This window comes from Erinaceus europaeus, chromosome 22, assembly GCF_950295315.1.
Source record: "Erinaceus europaeus chromosome 22, mEriEur2.1, whole genome shotgun sequence".
In the NCBI taxonomy this organism is placed as follows: Eukaryota; Metazoa; Chordata; class Mammalia; order Eulipotyphla; family Erinaceidae; genus Erinaceus; species Erinaceus europaeus.
Window position 1 is genome coordinate 7335495 of NC_080183.1, and position 11668 is coordinate 7347162.

General features: G+C 47.2%; 1 protein-coding gene across 1 annotated transcript in view; it reads right to left on the minus strand.

Moving 5' to 3' along the window:
- TDP1 (tyrosyl-DNA phosphodiesterase 1) overlaps positions 1-9135 on the minus strand; it is a 72018-nt gene extending 62883 nt beyond the window's left edge. Inside the window, exons 1-4 of the mRNA XM_007526828.3 lie at positions 9081-9135; positions 6988-7562; positions 3548-3591; positions 2272-2327 (exon numbers count right to left, since the gene is read on the minus strand). Coding sequence (XP_007526890.1) covers positions 2272-2327; positions 3548-3591; positions 6988-7555 — 668 coding nt within the window. The 5' untranslated portion in view covers positions 7556-7562; positions 9081-9135. The remainder of the gene's footprint in view (positions 1-2271; positions 2328-3547; positions 3592-6987; positions 7563-9080) is intronic.
- Positions 9136-11668: the final 2533 nt, after the last annotated feature.

Genomic DNA, 11668 nt, shown 5'->3' on the forward strand with positions numbered 1-11668 from the left:
TGAATTCATAGCGCTGGCACCAAGCCCTAGTGGTAGGCCTCATGGAAAACAAAACAAGCAAGCAAACAAACAAACAAACGAAGTTCTGATGGCCGTGGGGTGTAGTGGTGCAGGATAAGTACCGGACTCTCAAGCCTGAAAGCCTGAGTTTGACCCCTGGCACTGTAAACGCCAGAGGGGTTTCCTCTCTCTCTAAAAAATCAGTCTTTAAAAATAACGGAAAAGTGAGGTAAGTCAGAAAGACAAAGATGAGTATGGGATGATCCCACTCATAAACAGAAGTTGATAGTGCAGTGGGTTAAGTGCAGGTGGCACAAAGCGTAAGGATCCCGGTTCGAGCCCCCGGCTCACCACCTACAGGGGAGTCGCTTCACAGACGGTGAAGCAGGTCTGCAGGTGTCTGTCTTTCTCTCCCCCTCTCTGTCTTCCCCTCCTCTCTCCATTTCTCTCTGTCCTATCCAACGACAATGACATCAATAACTACAACAATAAAAAAAAAAGGGCAATAAAAGGGAATAAATAAAAAATCTTCTTCCCTCCCTCCCTCCCTCCCTTCCTTTCTTTCTTTCCCTCCAGGGTTATTGCTGGGGCTCAGTGCCTGCACTACAAACTCACTGCTCCTGGAGGCTATTTTCTCCCCAATTTTGTTGCCCTTGTTGTTGGCGCTATTATTATTGCCATTGATGTTGTTGTTGGATAAGACAGAGAAATTGAGAGAGGAGGGGAGACTGAGAGGAGGAGAGAAAGACACCTGCAGACCTGCTTCACCGCCTGTGAAGCGAACCCCTTGCAGGTAGAGAGCCGGGGGCTCAAACTGGGATCCTTACTCCTGTCCTATGCGCCACGTGCGCTTAACCTGCTGCGCTACCGCCCGACCCCCTCCATGTTACTTTCTAGGATTCTGTCATGTACCTGTGTTGAGCCAGGGACCAGAGGCATGCCCTTCTGTGATGCTGTCTGTGTGTGGTTTTTCTGGTCTCACACTGTACCAGAAACGCCACAGGAAGTCTGAAAACCTGTCACCTTCCCAGGCCAGGGTTAAGAGCACAGGACTTGCACCCCTAAAGCCCCAGGTTCAATCCTTGGCACTGGCACATGCAGAGGAGTAGTGTTCTAGCTTCTCTCTCATCAACACAAGTGAATATATAAATGTTTTTATTTTTAATAAAATGGCCCAGCTGGTGCAGCAGGAAGGCTCTATCTAGATCTGGACACACACAAACTCCCTTGTCTGTCCCAGTACCACTCTAGCCTCCCTCTCTCTTCCCCCAAGAAATAAATCTTGCTTTCCTGTTTTTTTGGTTTTTTTTTTTGGCTAAGTTTGTTGTTCCTCAGATAGAAACAGAGAGAAAGAAAGGCAGAGAAGAGAGGGAAAGAAACCAAAGCACCAAGGCTTCTTTCAATGCTGTGGGGGCCGAGCTCAAACCTGGGTTGTGCACATGGCAAAGCTGCGCACTATCCAAGAAAGCTGTTTTGCTTGCTCTAAATAAACCTTTTAAAATATTTATTTATTTTTAACAATGATGGAGCCATTCTTCTAGTACATGAGATGCTGGAGCTTGAACTCAGGACCTCATGCTTGTAAGCCCAGCACTTCGTTCCCTGCAGCACGCCCTGGGCTATAACCCGAAATAAATCTATTTTTTAATTTAAAAAATTTTTTACATTGATTTATTTTGATAGAGAGAGGAAAAACTGAGAGGGAAGGGAGAGGCAGAGAGGGAGAGCACTGTGATGTGTGCACTCTACCAGGTGTGCCCCCACCCAGCGTCCCGGAAATGTTTATTTAAAAAAATTGTTAAAAAGGAAAATCCGTCACCTGGATATAAAAGGCCCTATGCCCCCCCCCCCCAACACCTAACAGGAAGAAGCACCTAATAACAGACGCTCAGAAAAAGGAGAGCGCGCCTGTGCCTGTGCCATGCAGTGGGGGGCTGGCAAGCTGACAGGCCTACAATACCCTTTTCCTTCACTTTACTATGGGACCTCAAGCTGTCTGACATAGTTGGACATTCGGGACAGCACAGCAAAGAAACCTGGTTAAAATCTGTATAAGGAAGGCATGGGATTAGTTAGATGAATCAATCAATCAATCAATCAAACAAACAATAACAAAACATTGTGTTCCTCAGTGCTGCAGTGTTCGGATGAGTTCAGTGGTTTCAGAAGAAACACTCAACACCGGTGGGCAGCAGCTGCCTGGGAAACACACACTGTCTTCCAAAGGCCCGTTCAAGTTACCGTGCCACTCAGCAGTCCCGCGGAGCTCACCTGAACTCGGGTGGATATTGTCTGATGAGCCAGTCCACGTCAAAGCAGTAGTTAAACTGGGTGGGGAGAGAAAATTTGCTAGGTCGCAGGCCTTACAGCCAAACAGTTTGCAAAAAGGCTATTGGTTACTGAATCGGAACTCTCTCTAAACTAACGACGTTCTACATACCTCATTTATAAATCTAGCCAGTTATGCTACCACGATATAGTTATGTACCAGATACATTCTGAGCAAACCCTAGAATATATCTCAAAGGGGATACTTGGTGTCCAGGTTCTGAATCAACAATGGAGGTGCGAATGAAAGAGGAGGTTCTAAAGAAACCCTCTCTGCCTGCTATGATAGCCTATGTGTGTGGAAACTGAGCATTCAGTCTCCCGATTAATAGAAATAAATGGGCCTATCAAGTCATCCTATCAGCCCTGACGGACTTCTAGAAAAGGGACATTTCTCTGCAGCCTACCTTGGGGGCTAGAAGTGAACATTCACCAGTTTTCTAGCCACTGCACCCAGGCCGTCTGTCCTGAGCTACAGTCACCCCTGGGGTACCTCCAAGCCCCTGTAAACCTCTGGTCCCCCTGCACACAGTAACTCAGTGAATATGGGTCCCGACGCAGTCACCCCACATTCCACCTAGAGGCCAAGGAATCTGAGGCCAACCACACAGAACATAGAAAGCACATGAAACTGTGCTTTTCGATAGCTTGGGTGCCCCCCCCTCCCCGCCACCTTCTCCAGAAAGTTTACTTGAGTCTTTTTATTTTGTGTTTTAAAGCAGAGCCCTACTCAGGGGGGTGCCGGGAACAGGCCGTCCTGAGTGCAAGCCATGTGAGTTGACACTGTCTCCTTGGCCTGAGAGCCATAATGTGACATGATTTCTAAGCACAGAGTGATGATGGCTGGTAGGAGCAACCAGACTGGTAGAAAGAAATACCTATGATTTTTCCTCACTTCTTTTTTCAGATGCAGAAAACTGTCCTGGTTCCTCTTCTAAAGCAAATTAAATGTAACAGGGTCACTCACTTCTCCCCAGGATTTAGAGTAGAGTCCCATGAGGTTACTAGGGCCCCACAGTGGGCTGGGATTTCTGAAATAGCTTGTTGGCTAGTCCCTGTGTTTTTGGTTGGTGGCTGTGGCCCCACCAAGTGCCAGGCTCAGTGGCAGCCTCTGTGTAGGTAATAATTCAGGGAAGATCCCCACTGTCCACATTTTCAGAGACAATTGTTTATTTATCCTTCTCATGGGGGGAGAGGCGCAGAGAAACTGCAAACTCACCTGAGCTGAAGATACCAGTGTCCCAAATAAAGGAGATAAAATATCTGCGAAGACAAAACATTTCATTCTGATTCATGTTTGGCCAAAATTTTTCCAGTAACAATAATAGTAATCACAAGTGACTTTGTAAAAGGTCGGATGTCAAACTGGACTCAGAAAACTGACTAATGGAGACAAAGGAGAGGAAAAGTGATTAAACGCTAAACTCTGCTCCATCAGGTTCAAGAGAAAAGGTTCCCCAAGGTGTTCAGCGCTACTTGCTATGCAATCTTTACCAAAACGCCATGCAAACTTAGATCTACCCTGTCAATACTGGGTCTGGGTCACTTTTTAGAAGTTGCCAATAAGGGTAAAAAATCATGATCTTTCCAGTTGAGGAGGAGGGGGAGAAGATCCCAAATTGATGCACAAGGTTAGATTACCTGGCGATCACCCCACCTCTCTTCTCACACACACACCCAGGCCCCCATTCTTGAGGGCTTTCCAAAAGTAGCCTTATTAGCATAACTCCAGTGTGGTTGAAAGGAGCTACTTATGAATAACAAAGACAATCTTTTGTACCTTTTATAACCCTGGAGCTATTTCAGGAGCTGGGAACAAAGCCCACCTCCAAGCTGGGATGAAGACCAAATTCAGATCAGAGATGCTCCCAGGAGTAACCAGAGCAACCAGAGAGCACCCTCAGATTCACACCCGCTTTGTAAGTTGCCTCCCTCCCCTCCCCCCCCTTCATCAGGAACCAGAGCACGTGTTCTTAAGGTCCTGAAAGGTTTCTTAAAGGAGATGGCAGGGCCTGCTCCCAGAGTTTAAGACAATGAATGTAAGACGGAGCCAGACAATCAGCTTTTTAGAATCTTTTTCTGCACCCAGTTGAGCCCGCACATTAGGGTTTGAGCCTCCACTCCCCACCTGCAGGTGGGATGCTACAGGAACAGTGATGCAGATATGCAGGTGTCTTATCTTTCTCTCTCCCTATCTCCCTTCCCCTCTCAATTTCTCTCTGCCCTATCAAATAAAATAAAAAGGGAAAGGAAAAAAAATGGCCACCAGGAACGGTGAATTCATAGTGCTGGCACTGAGTCCCAGTGGCAACCTTGGTGTCAATAAAAATAATTATAATGAAAAAAACCCTTTTTAAAAATGGTTTATTTCTTATAAAACAGTTTCAAATGACAAAGAGAGAAAAGCCAGAGCATTACTCTGGAACTGAACTGAGAGCTTCAGGGGTGCAAGTCTTGTCACTCTTCCCAACGACATTCCCAGAAGTGAATCTGCATTTTTTCTTTAGATTTTATTTATTTATTTATTCCCTTTTCTTGCCCTTGTTGTAGTTATTATTGCTGTTGTTATTGCTGTCATTGTTGTTGGATAGGACAGAGAGAAATGGAGAGGAGGGGAAGAAGGGGGGGGGAGAGAAAGACAGACACCTGCAGACCTGCTTCACTGCTTGTGAAGCGACTCCCCTGCACGTAGGCTCCAACCCGGATCCTTGTGCTTCGCACCACTTACTCTTAACCTGCATTGCTACTGACCCCCAAATCTGCATTTTTAACAAAGCCTGGGTGCTGGTGGTGATGAAGGGAACCATTGCTGTCAAGTATGTGTACAATGTTTCTGATCACATTTCATCTTTAAAGTAAATAAACAACAGTAACTTGCAAATTTGTGCTAAGTATCCCAGTGGGCTGATCCCAAAAGAAACAGGCTGTCCGAGGTGGCCCCAGGGAGAGGGAGTGGCTTTAGTTGCTTATAGGAAGCAGTTGTTTAGCAAAGGGACAGCGACATTAATATGCAAGATCCAGATCTGCAAGTACAAAGACAGCATCAGGGGCTCATATTCCCCTTTCGGTCCCTGTTGGCCTTGCCCTCTTGCAATAATAATCCAAACTGATTGAGCAGTGCTGGTCCAGGAGGCAGGGTGATCTTAAGTCCTTCCAGCTTCCCTCCCCTCCCCTTATTCCCCCATCCCCTGCCCCACAGCCCCCCTTCCTCCTCTTTAGAAGTGGGGAGGTTGGTCTGGGAAAAGTACTTCAGCTTCCCACTGCAGTTTCCAAAGGCAGTAAAACTTTTTTCCCTTTCAAAGCTGGTTGAACAGCCTGACTTTTGGGGTCCCAAGTTTGGCTTCTGATCTTGCAGGGAATAAGAAAAGTCTTCCGACTTCCTGAAGTCAATGAAGCATTTCAGGGCAAGCTTCCCTCCTGTTGAGGACCTACATTCCTGGACACCAGTGTCTTGAGTCTTTCTGGAACTTTCTGGAACTCAATCACGCAGCAAAGAAACACAAGGGGCTCTCCTCTCAGGGAGGCAGTTACCTACTTCCCATTCTTCTCCTTTGTTGGAGGAGTCAAACATTTATTACCTCCACTTAACTGTCTAGCCCAGTCTGGAAGAGGGCAGTTGTCAACATTAATTCTTTGCTCCCCAGCCACCTGGGCCAGGATTGTTCAGAGTATAAGCTCCTCATCTCCTGCTCTAGACAAGGAATAATTACAAAGAAATAAAAACTAATTAGCAAGGAGCGGAAGTGGTGCTGGTGGGGATGCCTGCAATACCGCCATTCATGGAACGACTTTCCCATTCTTATGTTCTTTTTATTGTAAACAGAAAGGGAGGGTAAGAGAGAGAGAGAGAGAGCAGGAGCACGAGAAGGAGAATAAATAAGCAGAAGGAGCAAGAGCCAGCCCACAGCACTGCTCCATCAAGCTCCCCCTATGCGGGGTACGCCCATATGGTGCCAGGGTCTGAAACATAGTAAGGGGCATACTCAACCAGGTGAGCTATCTCCTGGCCCTAAAGCTCATCTTTTTTCCTTTATGTGTTTACTTATCTATCACTTAAGGACTAGGAGCTAGGGAAACAGCATAACGGTTCTGCAAAAAAGATTTTCCTGCAGGAGACACCAAAGGTCCCAGGTTTAATCTCAGCACCACCAGCATCCACAGTTGAGCAGTGCTCTGGTAAGAAATAAAATATGATGAGGCAAGGGTAGATAGCATAATGGTTATGAAAACAGACTCATGCCTGAGACTCCAAAGTCCCAGGCTCAATTCCCCCAGAGTTGAAAAAAAAAATCATGTATGGACTAGATTTAACTACTGGTAACAAGGTTAATACATCTTTTTACCCAAAATAAAATGAAATAAATTCCTGTTCAGAGTTAAGACAAGAAAAAAGGATCTAGGTTCAAGTCCCCAGTCCTGGTCCCCCCCTGGAGCAATGAAGCAGTGCTGCAGGTATCTCTCTCTCTCCATCTCTAGCTTCCCCTACCTTCACAATCTGTTTCTATCCAATAAATAAATAAATAAATAATGGGGGTGGGGAAAGAAAGAAAGAAAGAAAGGGCAGACCATGTGAATCATTTTAAGACACCCTCCTGGTTCTCCTGAAGGGACCTCAATCAAGGGCAGGGGCCAGTTCCTGAACACCCAGCCTCCACTTACCCTTGATGTGGAGTGCTCCGGAGTTATACTTTGGCTTAATTCCAGAGACTCTAGTGAGGTAGAACTGGAAGGGGTTCCCTTTATTCAGCATGTCCCAAATGTCCTGGCCTTCCCCTGATGTTTCATACTCGTCTTCCTCCTCTTTGAGCCTGTGGCTGGCAGGAGGGCTGTGGTTTTTGGTTTGCTGGGTGGCACTCCCTTTGGGAGGAGGGAGGCCTTCCTCCTCCTTCACCACCACTGTCCTGTCCTGCTTCTCAAGCGCTTCAGACTGCAGCTCTTCATCGCTGCTGGAGAGGCACCAGCCCAGGTCTTCCTGGGACCCACCCTTCTGCCTTTTTGGAGGTGAAACAATGGAGGTTGCATCTGTGTTGCTAAACTTCACCGGCGACAGCTTCCTCCGGTGGGCAGCTCTGCGGGCCTCAGAGCAGGTGTACCCTGGCTCCTTTGCTGTTTGTTGCTCAGCCTGAGGCAGACAAGAGGTAGAAGGTTGGTCCACTTTTGGCTTTTCCTCCTCACTCTCATCACTGCTGGATATCGACCATTTCCCATAATCACCTTCCTGAGACATTATTTCTCTGGAAACACAAGATGGAAATAATGTTACTTTCTACTAACAGCCGGCTCTTCAGCAAAGTGATTCTATGGCTCTCAAATCCCCTGTCAGATGACTTCCTGTAACATCTCAACACCAGACTGCAAGTCTGACTAGTGTAACACCAGCTGCTTCTTAGGTGACCAGGGTGCATGAACAGACTCTACTATGGGGACTGGGCAAGTGACAGCAAAAATCTCTCCTTTTGTCTTTCAATGAACACCTTGCTATTAGATGCCCTAAGAAGTCAAACTCCAAAAAAAAAAAAAAATGCTGATTTTTAAAAAATAGCCTTTATTTTTACAGTAGAATTATTTTTCTAAGTGAGGGGTTGAAAGAGGGATCTTAGGCACAAAAGTCCTGTGCCCTCATGCTATGATTTCTCCCTGGCCCCAAATGTTTATTCTTCTTCTTTTTTTTATAAACAGTGATCCTTTTGTCTTTTTTTTTTTTAAGATTTTATTTATTTATTCATAAAGATACAAGGAGAGAGAGAGAACCAGACATCACTCTGGTACATGTACTGCCTGGGACTGAACGCAGGACCTCATGCTTGAGAATCCAATGCTTTATCCACTGCGCCACCTCCCAGACCACCAAAATGTTTATTCCTGACCCTGAAGCTTCCAACAGATGCACAGGATTAAGGACAATTTAAGAAAGAGCAAGTGCAATTCTGACTGATCTCAAACGTAGGTTTGATTCCCAGAATCACATGTGCCAGAGCGATGCTCTGGCTCTCTGTCTTGTTAATGAGTATTTATTTATTTTTATTATTGGATAGAAACAGAGAGCAATTGAGAGGGAAGAGGGGGACAGCACGGGGAGAGGAGAGGGACACCTGCATCCCGGCTTCACCACTCGTGATGCTTCCCTCCTGCAGGTGGGAACTAGGGGCTTGAACCCAGGTCCTTGCGCACTGTAACGCGTGCGCTTAACCTGATGCGCCACCGCCTGGCCCCCATGAACAGTCTTTTACTTTAAAAGGTAATTTTCCCTGTAACTCTGTGGACAGTACTTTCAAAAATGACATGGGTCCAAAAGGGGGAAGTTCCTGCAAGGTGAGAGGTGAGGCAGAAGGCGACCGGATGTCCCTAAGGCAGATTTGGGGTGAGCTGAGGAAGGACAGACAGACAGCAACCAACTTTGCTGTGCTCTGGCCTCGCTGGTCTGCAGCACTCAAGCCTATAAACCGGGGGGGCCGTCTCTCGGATGGGGCCCAACAGGTGCCCAGCAGAGACCACCCGCCGGCCGCGAGGAGAGTCAGACTTGGGGTCCCTCCTGCCACACTCCCCGCAGAACCCGGGTCCCCGCAGCCCGGAGGTGGAGACCCTCCCCAGTGCCCAGGTGATGCCCGGCTGTCCCCGGGGTCCGCCGCCAGCCAAGCGACCGGGATAGGCGGGAAGAAACAGGTTCGCGGCCCTGGAGCAGCTCCGGAGAGCCCCGCGCTCCCCGCGCCCGTACCTGCGCCCCCGCGCCCGCACCTGCGCCACGCACACACCTGAAGCCGCCGGCTCCCTGCGCCCGCAGTCCCGCGGCCGTCTGCGCCTGCGCGGAGTTCAAACCCTCCCCGCCACCGCGGGGGGCCTCGCCCCTTCCCTTTCCAGACGCCCCCCGGGTCCTAAGGCTCGCCGGTTCTCTGTTTCTTGTTTTGTTTTTGGTTTTGAAGAAGGTGCCAGCAAATGAGCCTAGCCCTGGAGGAGAACTGGTCCTGGGAGTGCCTCCAGGGCTGGACTTAGCTGCTGGCACCTTATCCAAACAAACCAAAACGGGCCCAGAAACAGAGATCTCCTTGGCTGCTCCCTGGAGCTCCCTAACAAAGTTCCTGCTCACTGCTGCAGAGATGCTCAGAGTGCTAACTTGAGTCCAGGCTCTCCTGTCGGGGAGGTTTTAAAAATCACCTTATTGATGCCAGGCGGCGGCGCACCCGGCCAAGCACACAGATTATGGTGCATAAGGACGCAGGTTCAAGCCCCTGGTCCCTACCTGCAGGGGGAGCCTCCATGAATGGTGAGGCAGGGCTGCAGGTGTCTCTCTGTGTCTCTATCTCCCCATCCCTCTCAATTTATTTCTGTCTCTACCCAATAATAAATAAATAAAATTTTATTTAAAAAATCACCTTATTGGTCTGGGGAGACAGCATAATGGTTCTGTAAAACACTTTCCTCATGGAGGCCCTGAGTTGGCAGGTTCAATCCCAATACCGCTATAAGCCAGAGCTGAGCTCTGGTAAATAACAATAACGGTAATAATAATAACAACAACAGTAATTTGAGAAAATGGTGAGCTATAGGGGTGTCGCGGGGTATAATTCCACATCTCCCTAAGCTAGGTGTCAAGCACATCTACTCCTCCACCCTCGGACACTAGCCTCCTGTCCCTTTCAGTGGGAAGTTATTTGAAAATAACTTGAAAGGCAGACGGAGAATCAGTGAGAGGTCTGGCAGCTTTGGGTCTGAGACCCGTGTTCCTGAGTCAAGGGCTCTCGGGGGCATAGGCTTTAAAAGCTGCTGTAAAATAAAAAGGTTCAATGTACTCCCGAGAGACTCAACCTCCAAAGTCTTGTCTCTTCTTTGAACTAGGTGTGTGAGTGTGTACTCTTTATTTTTATTTTAAATTTATTTTTTTGAACAATATGGGCTTAACTGTGCTTTATAAAAGTGTAAGAGTTCATGGGTACAGATTTCCAATGACATGTGTATGTGTACAACTCACCAGCACGGAAGTTCCTGTCCACACACCCCCATCCTTCGTATGCACTTTTCAATCTTACTGATTTGCCAGAATAAGGGGCTTGAAATAAACTTTGCAAAATGCAACCCACCCTCATTCTTTGAATTTACTTTATTAAAAATAATCTTGAGCTGAGAGGTGCTCAGCAGATAAAGTACTGGACTTTCAAGCTAGAGATCCTGAGTTCAAACCCTAGCATCACACATGCCAGAGTGATCCTCTGGTTCTCTCATGCTCAAATAAATAAGTCCCCAAAAAGATAATAATCTCTATTGTTAGTGTTTTGTATTGGTTTGCAAAGTTATAAAGAGTTCCAGGTGTACAGTTTCATAAACATAGACTTCGTCTTCAGTAACTATGTGTGTTATGGGATGTGGGCTTGGTCTCCACAGCTTTGTTATGGAATTAGGCTGCCTGTAATATCTGTTCTTGATGCTTTTCTATAATCAGGCAAGTTTCCCAGAGGACCAAATGACAAGACTTGATGTAGTAGACTTGGAACCTTTTCCTGGTTCATTTACTGAACGTTTCCTTCACATCAGGCAGAGCTAGATAGACCCAGAAACTGGTGATCTGTTCAACTCTGGCATATAGTGGTATGGGGGGGGGGGGGGCTGAACCTGGGACCTCAGAACCTTAGACATGAAAGTCTTTTTGTATGACCATTATGCTATCTCCCTGACACACTCTCTCTCTTCTTACAACAAAAACATTTATTTTTATCCCACCCAGAGCACTGCCCAGTTCTGCCATATGGTGATGTCAGTGACTGGAGGGGGCGGGCAGCTATGCAAACTTGATGCACTACCACTTAAATATCTCCCCATCCACCGGGAGGTGAGTCATTTTGTTGGACTCACACCCAATTTGTAGCCATTATAACATTTCCAGGTTATAACATTTATAGTGGCATAAATTGAAAGTAAATTATCAAAGCTAATTCATCATGGAGCTGGTTGGTGTTAACACCCACACATGTTACCGTGCACAAGAACTAGGGTTCAAGCCTCTGGTCCTCACTTACTGAGAAGTTTCATGAGTGCTGAAGCAGTGCTGCAAGTGTCCCTCTGTCTCCCCATTACTATTTCTCTCTGACTCTATAAAACTTAAAAAAAAAACAACAATTAAAAGTAATTCAACACAAGTGGTGGGGAGAGAACATGACACACAAGGAAGGCACAGAAAGGCTGGATGCTGGGCAGCAAGTTTAGAGTTAAAAGAGCCCAGACGGGGCGGGAACAAGCATAGGGGCGGGGGCTAGGGTGCCTCGCGCCATAGGTCATCCCTAGGAAACGTTTGTAAACAAAAGTTCTGTCCAATAGCATTGCAGGATCAACGCCAGTGGTGCTCAGGCCG